The 18,221-nt window shown below is 49.5% G+C and overlaps 1 protein-coding gene and 1 long non-coding RNA gene across 3 annotated transcripts; both read left to right on the forward strand.

Moving 5' to 3' along the window:
* Window positions 1–1,938: 1,938 nt before the first annotated feature.
* Window positions 1,939–9,993, forward strand: S100B (S100 calcium binding protein B). 2 transcript variants are annotated; one of them, XM_008267225.5, is made up of 3 exons: window positions 1,939–1,989; window positions 6,429–6,575; window positions 9,408–9,993. In XM_008267225.5, the coding sequence occupies exons 2-3, from the start codon at window positions 6,438–6,440 to the stop codon at window positions 9,546–9,548; spliced, it is 279 nt and encodes a 92-aa protein (XP_008265447.1). In that variant the 5' UTR covers window positions 1,939–1,989; window positions 6,429–6,437; the 3' UTR covers window positions 9,549–9,993.
* A 405-nt stretch (window positions 9,994–10,398) lies between these two features.
* LOC149126868 (uncharacterized) lies at window positions 10,399–13,707 on the forward strand. The gene is made up of 2 exons (XR_016232181.1): window positions 10,399–10,761; window positions 13,476–13,707. It is a non-coding gene; the product is annotated as an uncharacterized LOC149126868 (long non-coding RNA).
* The last annotated feature ends 4,514 nt before the right edge of the window (window positions 13,708–18,221 follow it).

Genomic DNA, 18,221 nt, shown 5'->3' on the forward strand with positions numbered 1-18,221 from the left:
ACCCTCCAATGGCTGCCGCGGCCAGCGCGCTGCGGCCGGCGCACTGCGCTGATCCGATGGCAGGAGCCAGGTACTTATCCTGGTCTCCCATGGGGTGCAGGGCCCAAGTACTTGGGCCATGCTCCACTGCACTCCCTGGCCACAGCAGAGAGCTGGTCCACGGCCACTTTGAATCCAACTAACAGGACCCGCTTCTGGTGCAGACATCCTTAGGAGGCCACACCACTGCTTTTGTATAATTTGTCAACAGGAATGCCTACTTTTCTTTTTATTTTTTAAAAAGATTATTTATTTGAGAGGCAGAATTACAGAGGGACAGACAGAAAGAGAGGTCTTCCATCCGCTGGTTCACTCCCCAGATGGCCACAATGGCCGGAGCTGGGCTGATCCGAAGCCAGGAGCCTGGAGCTTCCTCTGAGTCTCCCATGCAGGTGCAGAGGCCCAAGGACTTGGGCCATCTTCTGCTGATCTCCCAGGCCATAGCAGAGAGCTGGATCAGAAGTGGAGCAGCCGGGACCCAAACTGGAGCCCACATGAGATGCCAGTGCCCCAGGTGGAGGCTTAACCTACTCTGACACAGCACGGACCCCAGAACGCCCATTTTTTACAGCACCCACAAACTGGTTTCTGTCACTCCCCCTCTTCGTGGAGGAACGACACAGGACCCTGCGTTGTTCTTTCGTCTGCTCGGCCCTCCCCGGGTTTGCTGCTGGTTCTTCCCGGGTTGGCTACCGTCCCTTCCACCTCCGTGGAAGGGCGGTTCCCCCTGGCCACATTCCCCACTTCTGCAGGGGAGCGGCACACCGCCGGCCGGCTCTCTCGGGGGCTGCACAGGTGTTCCCCTTAGATGTTCCTTCAGATAGATGTTCCTGGTGCGTGTTGTCTCTCTCCTCCTTTATAGTCCTCTTCCACCAATCCCAACTCTGCTACCCACACGCCGAGTACGCTGCTCTCCTCCAATCAGGAGCAGGTCCTGCAGCTTGTCAAGTTGGTGAGAGGCAGCTGGGTAGAAGCTGTTTGCTCCTCTCCCAGCGCCATATTGTGGGAGAGCAGATGCATAGAATAAGTCTTAATTCCAGTAACTTAGTCTAGTCTGAGTTGCTCCCAGTTGCTCCCCACAGTTTCCACATGTGAAGATGGCAGCAGGAAGTCTGGATGTGACTCGCCCATGGCTTGTGGAGGCCTCTATGGGAGGCATTCTCTCTACACCTCTGAAAACAGCCTTCAGAGAGGATGTTTCCAAAATTCTGTGCAGCCGTGACAGTCGGTGGCCTTTCAGTTAGGGTGCAGGTGGAGGCCTGGGCTCCACGGGTGCATGTTCTCTGTCTAAGAGACTTGAACAAGGACTTTCCCAAACACGCACTGAGTCCCTGCAGACACTGGGCCCCGCAGCTTTTCTGAGGTGCCGTTTGGCCCAGAGCTGACCACTGCCATACTAATGTCCCCAGAGGCCAGACCAGGAGCAGCTGGCAGACAGAAGCAGCTCGCTGGCCTCTTCATTGGAAACCAGCCCACGGCCACTTCATCTCTTACATTCAGCTGTGCGCGAAGCCTCTCCTTCTTGGCTGTACATTTGCTTTGTTTGAGTCAATTAATCCATGTCCCTCTCCTCTCCCTACCCCCAACCTCGCTTTTAGAGAAACATCAATATTCATATAATATGTAAAAAAAATTAAACACAAAAAGCTGACTCCCCACTTCCTGCCTCATAGGCCCTCTTTCTTCCTTAGTCCCTGTGTGATCTTGGCTTCCCAGCAAGTGTGGTGGGGGGCGGGGGGAGCATTTGGTCAATGCGGCCTTGTGTGCAGGCCTGGCTGCCCTGCCGCCTCCGCCCTCAGCCCTGATTGGCTGCCTCGGCTGCAGTGGGACTGCAACAGTCCTCCGCCCTGTCCTCCCTGGAAGGAAGGGATAAGAGGCTGCGAGCCTCAGCCACCACTCGGACGCCGCAGCCGAGAGAGGACGCCTGCAGCAAGAGGTGACCGGGAGGAGGTGAGGACACTCAGGACAAAACTGCTCATTTCTTGGGGATCGGGGTGGGGGTGGCAGAGTTGCAAAGACTGGGAACTCTGGGCTTCTGAGATAACGGCGGCATTTCTCGAGCTTCCGTGGCATCACCTGTGTTAACCTTGACTTTGCTGTTGATCTTGTTCAGCTCTGTGGGCATTTGGTTACCTCAACACTAAGCCAGCAGTGCTTGTGCCTGTGCTGTGATTTCTACAGTTGAGAGAAACCCCAGGTCTAGTGGCATTTCCCCAGAGGCACTGCAAGTACTGACTCTTCCCGAACTCTTGGGAGAGGAAGCTTTCGCTTTCTCTGGGGCTGAGAATCCTGGAGAACCTAATGCTGGCTCACCGCCTGTCACAGGTGTTTCACCCCTCCTGTTCCTCCTCCCTCAGCCCTGGGTTGGTTTCCTAGTTTCCTTCAACTTTGAATGCCAGGGTCCCCAAGTACCCCTGAACAACACCCAGAAATCACACAACAGCTGAGAAGTCTTTACAAATTATGGATTAGGTCGAAGAAAGTGGGTTTTAACTTCCCTAAGTCTTCAGTTTCTTGTGGAGAGAAAACCTGCATCAGAGGAACACTCACCTTATGTGTAATGTGCCTTTTTAAGGAGTTAGGGTCCAAAAGTGCTTTTGTTTTTATATAAAAAGACTAATGTAAAACATTCACAGAATTAAGCAAGGAAAAAAATAGATGCTTATTCCCATTTCTCTTAAAAGGTATGCTATAAGCCATCAGCTATTTCTGAACTCAAAAGGAAGGATTTAACAGGAAAAAATTTAAGTTAATTTGTAATGTGGTTGTGAAGAAAACTGTACTTTATTCATTTATTTTAGTTAGAGGGAGTGAGCTAGAGACAGACAGACGTAGATCTTCTGTCTGCTGGATCACTCTCCAAATGCTCACAGAACCCCAGCACTCGATCAGGTTCTCCCATGTGTGTGGCAGGAAGTAAGTGCAGGAGTCACTGCTGCCGCCTCCCAGTGTGCCATGAGCAGGAAGCTGGAACTGAAAGTGGGCCCAGGACTGCACCCCGGCTCTCAGTATGGGATGCAGCTGTCCCAGGCAGTGTCTGAACTGCTGAACCAAACACCTGCTCCAAGAAAAATACATCTTATGGAGTTCCCTAAGATATGGAATATTTATTTTATGTTTTCCCTTTTTTAAAAAAATCTCATACACTTACATAATTTAATTACCCCTTCCCCAAATTATCACAGACTTTGAGAAGGAAACATCAGTATGATGCAAAGATTATTTTATTCCTTAAAAAATATAGATTATCAATTGAAAACTTGAGCGCAAAGAATAAAAATGTAGGAAGTAGGGGCACAGCAGGTTAACGCCCTGGCCTGAAGCGCTGGCATCCCATATGGGTGTCGGTTCCAGAACTGGCTGCTCCATTTCCAATCCAGCTCTCTGCTGTGGCCTGGGAAAGCAGTGGAAGATGGCCCAGGTCCTTGGGCCCCTGAACCCATGTGGGAGACCCAGAAGAAGCTCCTGGTTCCTGGCTTCAGATTGGTGCAGTTCCAGCCATTGCAGCCAATTGGGGAGTGAATCATCAGATGGAAGACCTCTCTCTCTCTCTTTCTCTCTGCCTCTCTGCCTCTCTTCTCTCTGTGTAACTCTGACTTTCAAATAAAATAAATAAATCTTTTTAAAAAAGTAGGAAGTGTAAATATTTCAATGTATATAAATGGTTCTATCCACCTGTGATATATCAGATTGTTAGGGACTTAAGAGCAAAACATTTACACTGATTTTTAAGAGATGACATATGCAAGATGGGAATGATTTTTAACAACATGTAATTTTAAAACATTTTAAATTATGATAGTGCAGAGGTTCTTCGTTTTTATTTTTAAAGATTTATTTATTTATTTGAAAGGCAGAGTTAGAGGGACAAAGGGAGAGGCAGAGAGAGAAAGATCTTCCACCTGCTGGTTCACTCCCCAAATGGTCACAATGGCCACTGGGCCAGTCTGAAGCCGGGAGCCAGGAGCTTCTTCCCAGTCTGCCATGTGGGTCCAGGGGCCCAAGCACTTGGGCCATCTTCCACTGCTTTCCTGGGCCATAGCAGAGAGCTGAATCAGAAGTGGAGCAGCTGGGACTCGAACCAGTGCCCATATGGGATGCCAGCACCGCAGGCAGCAGCTTTACTCACTAGGCCACAGCATCAGTCTTTGAGGTTCTTATTTAATGATTAGAACTCAAGGCCAACATTTGATAAATTTCTCTGCCTAACCATCTCAGTTTTGTGAACCAACTGATAATCCATTCTTACAAAATATGATACACAGCGATGATTGACCAGATATTCTGTTGCAAACCATGGTATGAGATACCTGTTGTGAGAGAAGTAGGAAGCTTCTTACTTTGATTTCTGCAGAGAAACTCTTTTAAAACAATGACTATATACTAAGTTACAAAGAACATTTTTTCCTAAAAAAAAAAAAAAAGATTTATTTGAAAGACTTATAGAGAAGCAGATGCAGAGAGAGAGATGTTTGCCACCCGCTGTTTCACTCCCCAAACAGCCGAAATGGCTGGAGCTTTGCCCATCCAAAGCCAGGAGCCAGGCGCTTCTTCTGGGTCTCCCACGTGGGTGCAGGAGCCCAAGGATTTGGGCCATCTTCCACTGCTTTCCCAGGCACATTAGCAGGGAGCCGGATTGGAAGTGGAGCAGCTGGGACTCAAACTGGCGTCCACATGGGGTGCTGGCACTACAGATGGCGGCTTTACCCCACTATAACACAGAGCCAGCCCCTGCAGAGAAACTGTTATCCCTGCATTTGTCCAGGCACAGAAATGAGTAAGTCACGTTCCGCTTCCCCCTCAATGCAGGAGGTCCGTCCACGAAACACCCAAGTTGTGGTCCTGCTGCACACTGTCTACTCCTGTGTCAGGATTACAGCAGTTTAATCATAAAACCTAGGATATATTTTTATTTCTGGTAAATCAAATGCCCTTCATTGTTATTTTTCTTTCTTCTTTCTTTTAAATAATCTGAAAGGCAGAGAGTGACCAAGCATGCTCACCTCTTGGTTCACTCCTCTAATGCTTGCAACAGCTGGAGCGGGGCCAAATGAAGCCAGGAGCCAGGATCTCCATCTGGGTTTTCCATGTGCTTGCAGCGACCCAACTACTTGAGCTACCACCTGCTACCTCCCAGGGCATGCATTAGCAAGAAGCTGGAATCAGAGGTCAGTATTGTGGTGTAGTAGGCTAAGCCTCCGCCTGTGATGCCGTCATCCCGTAAGGGAATCAGTTGGAGACCTGATTGCTCCACTTTCAATCCAGTTTCCTGCTAATGGCCTGGGAAAGCAGCAGAGGACGGTCCAAGTCCTTGGGCCCCTGCACACACATGGAACACCCAGAAGAAGCTCCTGGCTCCTGGCTTCAGACTGGCCCAGCCCCAGCTGCTGCGGCTATTTGGAGTGTGAACAAGCAGATGGAAGATATTTCTCTCTCTCTCTCTCTCTCTCTCTCTTTCTCTCTCTTCCTCCTCCTCCCTCTCCTCCTCTTTGTAACTTTTCCCTTCAAATAAATAAAAAATAAACCTTTAAAAAAAAAAAGAAGTTGGAATCAGGAGTGGTGCATTAGCAGGAATCAGCAGTGGAGTCAGGACTGTAAAGTGCATACTCCAAACTGGGATGTCAGCTCCCAAGCAGTATCTTAACCACTACACAAAGAGCCTGTCCCTTATTTTCCAAACAAATTGTGGCACATTTATTTTTCAGATTAGCTTTATAGCTACTTTGTCAGGTTCCTCACACATCACCAAAAAACTTCGTTAACATTTTTATGAAAAATGACTTTAATTTATATATTCAAAGAAAACAAGTTCCTACATTTCATGTTCTATAGTCTTTTACCGGGACTTGGTTTTTCTTATTCCTAGACAATATGTGTTACTGCTATATGAATAGGATATTGTCCAGCTGCTGATTGCTATTACTTTGCTCCTCATCACCTGACTGCTCGCTGATTAACCCTATCAACTGGCAGTTGATGCTTTGCTCACCTGTTCTGTGTCTCCTCACCCCGGAGCCTGCAAGGGCAGAGAGCAGCCTATGAGGAAAGAAGCAGGCATCAATCCCTGAACGTTCCTGCAGCTTTGGCTCTCAGTTTTTTCTTAAGTTTCCCTTTGGCCCAGACCAACCAGAAGCCAGCAGGTTTGGGACTCATCCTTGCAGACCACAGGGACACAGAAAGGGACATGTGGGAGGTGGATCTAACAAGCAAAGAGGAAGAACGTCATAAATGTGCAGATTTCCCAGAATGCACCTCCAGGTGACACTCACCTGCTCAAGGGCCGGACAGATGTACTAAGGCCAGTCTACTACCCCCTCTGCATGGCTAACGTGTTCAGTGTGTTATGTACAAACAAGGACAAAGCATGAGAAGGCATCTTTCCTTTGCAGACTCCTAGGATGTCTGAGCTGGAGAAGGCCATGGTAGCCCTCATTGATGTTTTCCATCAGTATTCGGGAAGGGAGGGCGACAAGCACAAGCTGAAGAAATCTGAGCTAAAGGAGCTCATCAACAATGAGCTTTCGCATTTTTTAGAGGTGAGTCTTGCTACAGCTTATCCCTTCTTCTGTCTTATAGAATGACTTTGCACTTTCTTTTCTGAGCTGCTCTGAAGGTGATTCCAGTTCTGTCTTGGGATACCTGGGTTGCTTCTAGAACCTCTTTGCACTACTGAGTCCTCATTGTATGCAGACTCACTTGGATGGGCCTCTTTGTTTTCAATTTCTTGTCACCTGGCGTGGGCACAACAGCCCATCAGGAAACACTGCTGTAGAAGTAAATATTCCCAATCATGTTGACCTTTCTCTGAAAATCTAAGGACTTACAAATGATAATGATAGCAGAATGGGATGAAAAAATACTCATGACTTACCATTGGCCAAAGTGAGCATATAAGCAAGCTAATAAACTTCTGCTTGGGGGAGAGGACATATTCTGGCTTTAGCTAGATGTTTACTATTTACCATGGAGATAAAAAGTGCCAGACATTCATTTGGTAAACATTTACTGATCCCTCAATAATCCAACACTGTGAGAGATACAAGCCAATACAAGTCAATGGCCTCTACTTTCAAGGCATCCAGCCTGGTCCATCAATGGTTGACTGTGACTGACTTGATTGAGGCCATGAGCAGGCCTGTGCACAAACTGTGGAAGCCCTGAGGCCTTACAGGCACCTCTGTGGAGTAAGGGATGTTGGCAAGAAACTGCCTTTAGTTTGGGCTCCTATTTAGGAAGCTGCACAAGGGCTCCTGATGAGCCCTATCCTTCTCCATGCAGCTCCTGTTCTGGTGTATGGTAGAAATCCAGACACTGGCATGAAAGATTCACTTTCCTTCCTTCTGTGTCCACTACCCTTGGATCAGCTGCCCATTGCTTCTACTGCCCACCAGCCTCATTCCCTCATGGAAGTGAACTGTAATCCACCCAGAACCTGATTCCCACAATGCCAGAACTAAGGCTGGATCACAGGTTGAAACAGTGGTCATGTGCACAGGTAGGGTGGGATTTTTGCCATCAGTGAATTTTCTGGGCATCAATATGACCAGTCACACACAGGAGAAATCAAAGTACTAGTACCTGAAGAAGATACTGGGGTAGGGCCCTGCTGCATGGTGATGGGGAACCACCCTCCTGCACTAGCTGAGTCTCTCAGTGCAGAGCAACACTGCTGGTTTCCAACAACAAAACATTGTTTGTTGTCTGGAAGGATGGTTGGGGTTCTTCTGTCCCCATTCCCTGTGACCCTCCAGCACTGTTAATGTCCCCCCCACCACCCAAGAGGGAAACATGCTGACAGGCTTTCTAGGCAGTCTCCAAATCTGATTCTGAGACTGGTTTTCCTAGGTATTCAAGTTCAAAATATAACAGCTATTTCACCCACATGACCAGTTTTCCAGTCCCACCAATTCTGCCTTCTGAATAACCAATTAAAAATTGTTTTTTTTTTCTTCTACAAAAGGGACTATGATAAGGATGAGAAGAGACAGTGTGTTTCACATGCTTAACAAACAGAAGCTACTATTATTAATATATTGATTTTAGAACATAAAAAAGCTTAGCATACGGAAATCACAATTTATAAATGATAAAATCAAAGTAATCATATCAAGGTTTTTCATGAACATTCTTTGGCCTGGGGTTTTTTAAAGATTTATTTATTTATTTTAAAGTTAGAGTTACACAGAGTAGGAGAGGCAGAGAGAGAGAGAGAGAGAGAGAGAGAGAGGGGAGAAGTCTTTCATCTGCTGGTTCACTCCTCAATTGGTTGCAACGGCCAGAGCTGTGCTGATCAGAACCCAGGAGCCAGGAGCTTCCTCCAGGTCTTCCTATGTGGGTGCAGGGGCTCAAGGACTTGGGCCATCATCCACTGCTTTTTCAGACCATAGCAGAAAGCTGGATCCGAAGTGGAGCAGCCGGGACTCGAACCAGCGCCCATATGGGATGCCAGCACTGCATCACAGTGCCGGCCCTTGGCCTGGTTTGATCAAGGAAATTTCAGTGTGGAGGCAACTTTATGATAGAATTGAAATTAATACAATGTTCCCATCCATCTTTTTGTGGCTGCTTAGAATCAGAATAGTTTATACCTTCAGTCTTCTGTACTCAAGGCAGCCACTGGACACTGCAATGACTCCTTGTGGCCAAACTTCCCTGTCCTGAGGCTTTGTTAATATACACACGTATATTATGCTCTTCTTCAGGGCCCAGTGCCACATTCTTTACACCATGTTTGTAGCCATACACTGTTGTTTGTTGCTCTGAGACTCTGTATCAATCACACCATTCATTTGGCTTTGGTGTTACACAGGAAATGTCAGGAAAATATCTAACACTTAGAAAGCAACTCAAGTGGGAAAAAGAATGGGAGGAGTTAAGAAATTCAGCACATGTTCCCGAGAATTATTTTAGCAACAAAGCAAACTTACAGAGCATTAAAATCCACTGGAGGCCTTTACTATAGGGACTAGCACATACACAGACACAGGAAAAACTTAGGAAAGCCAAAAGTTCATTTGTTTCTTTCAAGACATTTGCTTGGACTGATCTAGACTGTGTTCCTTCTTTCCAGCTTCAGGTGTTTTGTTTTGCGTATGACAACCTACAGTTTTTCATATCTTGGTTGTTCCATTCAGTCTTTTCAAGTAACTCAAGTCCCACTGCACCTATAAAGTAAAGTGGAAGAAAAGGTACAAGCCCCAAGGTCTGTGCCTGGCCAACAGTTCCCTGGTCACAGAAGAAATCTTTTCTAGGATTTTGCATTCTAGTCGTATCTGATACAAAACATCAGAGTTGTGCAACCTTTAGTCATGTTTTTGATGGCTCTATATTCCATTTAAACAAGTTGGACAATTTCTCTTCTCTCCTAGGAAATCAAAGAGCAGGAGGTTGTGGATAAAGTCATGGAAACACTGGACAATGATGGAGACGGCGAATGTGACTTCCAAGAATTTATGGCCTTCGTCGCTATGGTTACCACTGCTTGCCACGAGTTCTTTGAACAGGAGTGAGAGAGAAAGCAGCCAGGCGGGAATGAAGGCGGCTTAGGGAAGCAAAGGGCAAGGGCTTGCAGGCTGCGTAGGGCTGAGCCTTCCAGCAGTGGTGTAGCTCATTAGGAAGCCTGATTTGCTTTGTGAGTGAGAAATTGAAGGCCTCTTTGCAGGAGCTGTTTTACTCAGCTCACATGGTTACTTCTGCTGTCTTAGGCAATGCGTAGGCTGACTGGTCCCAGGCCTCTCGGTAATACACCTTCAGGAAAGTCCACTCTGAGTCACGAACACGTGCGGCACACACTGCGCAGCTGCGAGAATCCTGACCCAGAGAAGACGGAGCTGCCCAGTTCCCCTGCAGCATCATGAAGGCTTCGGTCGCATCCAAACGCGCGCATGTTCCAAAGCTTGCCCGTCCTTAGGTGCGTCTGTCGTAGTGCAATAAAGCCGATGGCAGTCAGGCGTCTGACGGTGCGGTCGCTCCACACGCAAACCCCGCTCCGGCTGAGGGAAAACTGCCGGCCCAGTCCTGGGGGAATTCGCCCCAGAAACCAGCGTCCTGACACTGTAGTGCCAGACGTGAGCAGAGTTCTACCTCAGTGCAGACTCCCTCCCGCGCGTGCCCGGCCCGCGCCGTCAGATGACAGAACACCTGCGGGACCCAGGTGCGGATGCGGCGCACGCCCGGGGACGGGAGGGCCACGGCCCCCTCCACCCTCAGCCTGGACCAGCAGCTCCCGGGAGCACCAGGCCGCTAGAGTAGGGAACTTCCGGCCGTCTTGGGTCACGTGCTTGTCCCTGGGCCAATCACCAGGGAGGGGAGCTGCGGTTGGCCCAGCACATACGTATGCCCACCCCTTCGGGCAGCCAAGACCGGAAGTTGGGGAAGCTGGCGGCTGAGGACGCCGGCCCGTGGGCAGCTGGGGCTCGTGGGGCGCCTTGTGTGGTCAGGGGTGCGTGCTGGGACCGCTTCGTGGGCTCTTCTGGAAACGGGTTTGCCGTGGCTGCTTCCGCTTCACAGGCCGAGGGCTGGTGAGGGCAGCAGGTCTGTGAGAAGATGGAGATGAGGGTTATTCGGGGCAGAATCCGAGAGCCAGGCCCGCGACGCAGCCCGACGACGTTAAGTCTTGGGCGCTGTCGCCAAGTGGTCAGAGGCTGGTTGGGATCCGCAAATCCCAAGACAATGAACTTTCCTCCGTCCTCTCCCTCTACCGCCTTGGTTTGGCCCAGAAAGGTGGGTCCTGGGGGCGGGGGGCGCGGGTTTCTCACACGATGGGTATTTTTTTTTAGAAAACGGATGGCTACTTACTGTCTCTGAAAAAAAGGCTACCTGGTGGTTTTAAGAAGGGAATTTCCGGGAGTGGATTAGGTCGAAATACTCAGACTATCTTCATCCAAGACCGTGGTATCAGGAAATCTGGTTATATTGTAATATTTAATCTAATCAAGGTAAAGCCCAGATGTGCTTTTTATGTAATTTTCTCATAAAAACTGAAGGTCATGAGTTTTCTCGGATAAGGAGGAGGGTTGCACGAGGCTGCTCCAGGGGCGGAGGAAGCGGCCTGCGAGCCGGCGCCCAAGCCACATGGGCCCGCTGGATTGTGGGGACAGCTCGCGGTGGTTTCAGCCCGGGCTCTGAATAGGAATTCCAAGTAGAGATAAGTGAAGTGCAGAAGTGGGAGCAGGCTTTGTTTAAAGAGAAAGTGAGTACATTCAGGTGTGTGGCCAACCCCACAGAGATTTGCTCACCATGAGAGACAGAGACTTCCAGACCCAGTCCAGAGCACCTTTCATGGGGTAGGGCTGGCACCCTAATTGGATATACAGACAGGGCGGATGTGGGTAGGGTTCAGTGTGCCTCATGTCCTCTGGGAACTTCTTTATGGCATCTCCACATGGAGCTCAGGGCTTCCGTACACTCATGGCATCCTCTTGGTACAACACTGGAAGTGAGTGTGCTGAATCGGCATGCAAAGGGGTGGAGTTAGGGTGCACAGCTAAGGACAGCAGCTGCGGAGAATCTTCCTGCTCTTTTATTCCCTAACTCGCTGCCTAGCCCCCTTCAAGATGAGATGACTGCGCTGCCCTTCTGCTAGTCAGACAGGCGTCAGTAGCTGCTGCTATTGAATGCTTTGCAGGCTTTTTTAGGGGGGCAGTTTGTTCTCTTTGGGGAGGCCTCTGCATTATCCTAAACAGGAAACCGGAACCCGCAGTAGAATGCCTGAGAAGGAGGCCAAGCCAGGGAGGGTACGGGCCACCCAGAACGGCCAGTGGACAGGCGGGAGGAGGCACTAGGCACATCTTGATGGCAGTAGGGACATCAATGGGGTCATCAGTGGGGTTTGCAGCAGGAGACCCCACACCCTGTGGAAGTCTCAGGAAGGTGTCTGGACAGTGCAAGGCATATGGGAGCCAGGGGAGCCAGTCAGGTCCCTGAGAGTGTGCATAACAGGGATGGGGAAAGGTGGGCCGGTCTTGGGGTGGCTTGGGAGCACCCCAGAAGGAGCAGACATAGGCACCGGGAGCAGACATGGGGAAAGGAGCCAGCCTTAGTCCACACTGTGGCCAGTGCGCCTTACGCCATCTCTTCAGTCTCCTGAGAGTTAATGGGACTGGCGGTGAGTCTCCACAAGGGGGAGCTCCCGAGTCTCCGCTAAGGCTGTGACTGTTGGTTGTGGGCTGCTGAATGTAAGCACAGGTTCTTAGGCTTCTGAGAAGGGGCTAGTTGTGGGACACAATACTCCAAGGCACAGTAACTCTTATACTTTCTATTCACACCAAGATATCTCACACACACAGTGTCACATAATCTAAGTGACAGTGTTATTATTTATAGAAAAGGGAAGTTACAGAGAAGGAATCTTATCACACAGACTTAGGTGCACAGAGTCTTAGTACGGGTTAATGAGCCAGTCTGAGTGCCAGATGGTCATCGTGTGTGGCGGTCTGCATTACAGCCCCATCGGGCTGGCTTGCTTGGTATCTGTGGTCCTAGTCTGGGAGCTCTGGTGTGCGATCTCATGCTGGACTGTGCCTCCAAAGCTGATGCCTGAGCACTGCCTTCCTTGCACAACTGGCTGACCAGACTGAAACTGCTGCTCTCACCAAGTTGGGTTACTGGCACCAATCTGCTTTTCAGACTGGGAGAGACCAAGTCCTTCAGTAGCTCAGCCAGGGTCTGTACTGTCCCTGAGACTCATGTGGAGAGGCTCTGTGGAATAGGCCTGCTTGTTGGTGCTTGGATCTTCTTTTATATCCATGTCAAAACAAGTTTTTGGTGCAAAACAACTTTTTCCTCTTATCAATCCTACTTTCTGACTTATGGAAGGGAGGTTATAAGTTAACAGCTTTCCAAGAACTTATTTACCACAGTCATATAACACTTTACTGAAATTGCATCATCTTATTCAAAATGGCTTCACTTATGTCAAACTAACATGTATCTTAAAATAGCTTAATACATACTTATTTTTGATTATTTTATGTATGTTCTGTATACCCATGCTCATCCTGTCACTCTGTCATTACCATCTTGAAGTCCTTAGTAACTTTTGGACAAGGGACCTGGTGTTTTCGTTTTGCACTGGGTCCGCGGGAGGGTCTTGGAGCTGGATAACAGTGGGGACTGCTGGGGCTTGGGGACACAGAAGTCGTAGCAGAGGTGGAGTCCTGGGAGGCAGCCACCCCTTCTGGCTCAACCTAAGCTGAGTCCCCACCACACATCTTTGATTAGACTTGATCCAGTATCTCTCCCTCAATCTGCAGTTCCTTTGTGAAGAGTAGCTTATACATTATAGGCGTGACTCGAGGGTACAGCAAGAACCAAGACCTTGGGGCCGGTGCCGTGGTACACTAGGTTAATCCTCTGCCTTCGGCCCCAGCATCGCATATGGGCGCCGGTTCCAGTCCTGGCTGCTCCTCTTACAGTCCTGGCTTCTCCTCTTCCAGTCCAGCTCTCTGCTGTGGCCTGGGAAAGCAGTGGAGGATGGCCCAAGTGCTTGGGCCCCTGCACCCGCGTGGGAGACCAGGAGGAGGCACCTGGCTCCTGGCTTCAGATTGGTACAGTTCCGGCCATTGCGGTCACTTGGGAAGTGAACCAACGGAAGGAAGACCTTTCTCTCTGTATCTCTCAATGTCTCAATGTCTCTACCTGTCAAATAAATAAATAATTTAAAAATAATCAAGACCTTAAATCATCAAGACTCAAATCCCCCTATAGTTAATATCTTGACATTAGCCTTTATTGAGAGTCTAACAGGGTAGGGAGTCTTACCTGTCAAGGGCCATTTGGACATTTATAACATCATTCTCAGGTCGTACAAAATAATCAACTTAAGAATTAGCCTGCGGGCCGGCGCCACGGCTTACTAGGCTAATCCTCCGCCTTGCCGCGCTGGCACACGGGGTTCTAGTCCCGGTCGGGGTGCCGGATTCTGTCCCAGTTGCCCCTCTTCCAGGCCAGCTCTAAATGTGGCCAGGGAGGGCAGTGGAGGATGGCCCGAGTACTTGGGTCCTGCACCCCATGGGAGACCAGGAAAGTACCTGGCTCCTGCCATCGGATCAGCGTGGTGCGCCGGCCGCAGTGCGCCGGCTGCGGCGGCCATTGGAGGGTGAACCAACAGCAAAGGAAGACCTTTCTCTCTGTCTCTCTCTCTCACTGTCCACTCTGCCTGTCAAAAAAAAAGCCTGCGGTCAGCGCCGCGGCTCACTAGGCTAATCCTCCGCCTAGCGGCGCCGGCACACCAGGTTCTAGTCCCAGTCGGGGCACCGGATACTGTCTTGGTTGCCCCTCTTCCAGGCCAGCTCTCTGCTGTGGCCAGGGAGTGCTTGGGCCCTGCACCCCATGGGAGACCAGGAGAAGTACCTGGCTCCTGCCATCGGATCAGCGCGGTGTGCCGGCTGCAGCATGCCGGCCACGGGGGCCATTGGAGGGTGAACCAACAGCAAAGGAAGACCTTTCTTTGTCTTTCTTTCTCACTGTCCACTCTGCCTGTTAAAACAAAAACAAAACAAACAAACAAAAAAGAATTAGCCTGCTATAGATTCACTGAATTTCAAGCCCCACCTTGTGATTGCCGTGACAGGGCCAGACCAAGTGATTTTATGGGCCTAATACAACCCGTGGGCTGGAGGTTCCCACCCCTGGCAGGAACTCACAGGCCCTGATGAAACAAAGTAACACCCAATCTCCACAGAGACCCAGACAGACCTAACCCACCTTTGCCATTTTAAAAGATACTGCCTCAATCACTAACCCACAAAGGAAGGCCGTGCACACTGTGGACCAACCAGATGCCCCCACACAACTGATCATGCACTGCTCAACTCGCACTTCAAGATTTACTGTTTCAACCCGTGGAGAGTTTGGGACTTGTGCAATAGCTGCCTGACCCTTTGCTCGGTGCATTGCAAACAAACTTCGTTTCTTCCACCACCCAAGTGTCAAAAATTGGCTTGCTGTGAGACAAGTGGACTCAGTTTGGGTATTCTATAACAATTTCTCTAACCAATTTTGGGGGTATCCTTTTTTTAAAATATATTTATTTATTTGAAAGTCAGAGTTACACAGAGAGAGAGGGAGAGGCAGAGAGAGAGAAGTCTTCCATCCGCTGGTTCCCTCCCTAGTCAGCCACAACAGCTGGAGCTGCACTGATCTGAAGCCAGGAGCCAGGAACTTTTTCCAGGTCTCCCACACGGGTGCAGGAGCCCAAGGAATTGGGCCATCTTGTACTGCTTTCCCAGGCCATAGCAGAGAGCTGGATCAGAAGTGGAGCAGCTGGGAGCAGCAGCAGTGGGCAGTGTAGGCAGTGGCTTTACCCACTATGCCACAGTGCTGGCCCCTGGGGGTATTTAACAATCTCAGGTGCTACATAGCCCTATGCACAAAGGGTAGAGAAGGTGAGTTGGCTTCAGGGAGACATGGACTCTGGACTGCCTTAGTTTCTTTTTTTATTTTTTATTTTTTTTTATTTTATTTTTTTTTGACAGGCAGAGTGGACAGTGAGAGAGACAGGGAGAAGGGCTGTTGGTTCACCCTCCAATGGCCGCGTGGCCAGCACACTGCGGCCGGCGCACCGCACTGATCCGATGGCAGGAGCCAGGTACTTTCCTGGTCTCCCATGGGGTGCAGGGCCCAAGCACTTGGGCCATCCTCCACTGCACTCCCTGGCCACAGCAGAGAGCTGGCCTGGAAGAGGGGCAACCGGGACAGAATCTGGCACCCCGACCGGGACTAGGACCCGGTGTGCTGGTGCTGCAAGGTGGAGGATTAGCCTAGTGAGCCGCGGCGCCGGCCTGCCTTAGTTTCTAATTCACCACTGCAGGATGATCACCACCAGGCTTCCCTTGACCCTAGTGACCCAAGGGACTCTCCCCAGACATCTGCTTTGCTTCCAAGTCAGACAGGAAACCTGGGCCGCTCTGGCGCCTGGCTCCAGCGGGGCTGTGGTTCAAGCCCTGTCGACACAGCTTCTGAGCACGTCTGCCTGTGCCTTGGCTCGGGGCAGAAGTGCTTCTCAACCAAGTCTGCACTGCCTACCAGGGAGGCCCTTTCAGACTGCCATCAGCTCCAGCTTGTGAAACACGAGCCATCCTCCCAGACTCGGAGGAAAGGCCCCTTCAGCCTTTCTCAGCTTGGAATGACCTACCATCACCGGAGATGCCATCCAGCTCCACAAATGGGTGACGTCAGTCCATTATCTTTGGTGGTCAGCACAGCTCTGACTGGCCTCACTATTGAATGGGGTGCAGAGGGACCCTAAAGTGTCCCATATCCTCCTGGTGTTCATATCTTGTGTAGTCTCTGCCCCTTCGCCCAGTGTGGCTGACGTTACAGGGAGGTAGCCGTGAAGTATGATGCTAGCCATGGGGTATTTGTAGGTGCCTTTTAGAAGGTTGAGTCTCTTCCCTTCTCTTCCTGTGCTGTTGGATCTTAAGCTTTTTCTGTGTCTATTGGTAGAATCATGCAGTTTATATTCTGTTGATATGGTTTATCATATTGATTCCTCACATGTTAGGCCATTGTTGGATTTCTTGAACAAACTCCATTTGATCCTGCTGTATAACTGTATGTTGCTGGATTCGGTTTATGAGTAAGTTGTGTTAATATTGTTGTGCAGCAGATGTCTCTGGTTTTGGTGTCTGGCAGTACTGAGCTCATAAAATGAGGACTCCCTCTTTTTAGGAATGGCTTGGGATTAATTTATCTTTAAATAGTAAAATTGTTAGGTAGGAAGTTAGAAATCAGCCCATGTATGTAGGGGCCTGAAGAAGACAAAGGTTTCTTCAGAGAGTAAGCTAACAGCCTTGGAAGCACACTTTGGAAGGAGCCTGGTATTTTACACTACAACGTCCTGCCCATGGCCCAGTAACTTTACAGATAGTTTCAGCCTTTCTGCCAGGGAAAGCGCCCCAGGAGAATCCTCTCTTACCAGCACCAAATGGGTTACCCAGCCTGATAACATCAGGGAATCAAACCTTCACAGCCTCTCCCAGGGTGCCCTCAGGGAAGTGGAAACACCTCTGCTCTGACAGCCCTGAGTAGTGAAACCTTGAGAGGGATTTCACCTAATTCACACTCAACAACCCCTCTGTCCTGGAGAAGAGGGGAGGGGGGAAGGAGAAGTGCAGGAGGAACTGGACTCTGTTCCCTTATCGGCCGCAGTCTGAACACTGGCTGCACTCAGCTCTCAGCTGTCTTGGGCCGCCCGCCTGGCCTGCCAGGTGCATTCTCTCCACTAAACCATGCAACCTTGCTTTCCCCAGTCTGAGTGACTGGGCACTCTCTCTCTGTTGGACTCTGTGCCATCTATTCAGATGGATGCTGCCCCATTACCACTGCTTTCTGTCTGACATCTGAATTCTTTCTTGCATGAAGACAAGAACCTACTCCACACATCTCCACTAACCATTTAGTTGTTTTACAGGTTTTCTGTCTCTTCTTGAGTCAGGTCCCAGTTGATAGTTTGTGTCTTTCTGGGAATGTGCCCATTTCCTCTAGGTTATCTAATTGGTTGGTGTACATATACTCTTAGTGTTACCAGAGATGTAGAGGTTCTTGGCTTCACACAAGAAAGAATTCACACATGAGACAGAGTAACAATAAACATGTTAGTCAAGTTTAATGAAAAAAAAAAAAAATACATCTGACCAATCAGGCAGGCATCGCAGGGAAGCACTGAAAGCTATGAGCAGTGTGCATTCAGACTTGGATGCGTAAGGTCCAGTTCTTCCCACCATTTCTCCTGTTCCCACCCTCTTCTGGACAAAGGTTTGCTGGGTATGAAATGGGTAAAATCCCTCTCACGGTTTTCTTACTCAATGTTATTATGAAGGTAGCTAGATAGACCCTAGCCTGTGTGTAAGAGGGACCGAAGAAAATGGGAACTTTCTTTAAAAATGAATTTTTTGGGGGATGGAATGAGGAAACAGCCCTGAAAGCAGAGCAGCGATGACATCGGAAGTAATTGCTGTGTTCAGCAGCCCTGCTAGATAGGTGTCAGCCCTATCTCTGGGACAGCTTAGGAGAGTCCCCTACCCTATACCAAGGGAGCTTTCATGTCTGAGGGTTTTTGGGAATTCCACACCCGGAAAGCCTTCCACTCAGCAATACTCCAGAAGAGGGAGGAGGGGAGAGATGGGGACTCATACTCTTAAAAACTCTGGTCTGAATACAGACTGAGCTCTTAGTCCTTT

This window comes from Oryctolagus cuniculus, chromosome 4, assembly GCF_051225735.1.
Source record: "Oryctolagus cuniculus isolate XC-2025 breed Fujian yellow rabbit chromosome 4, ASM5122573v1, whole genome shotgun sequence".
NCBI lineage: Eukaryota > Metazoa > Chordata > Mammalia > Lagomorpha > Leporidae > Oryctolagus > Oryctolagus cuniculus.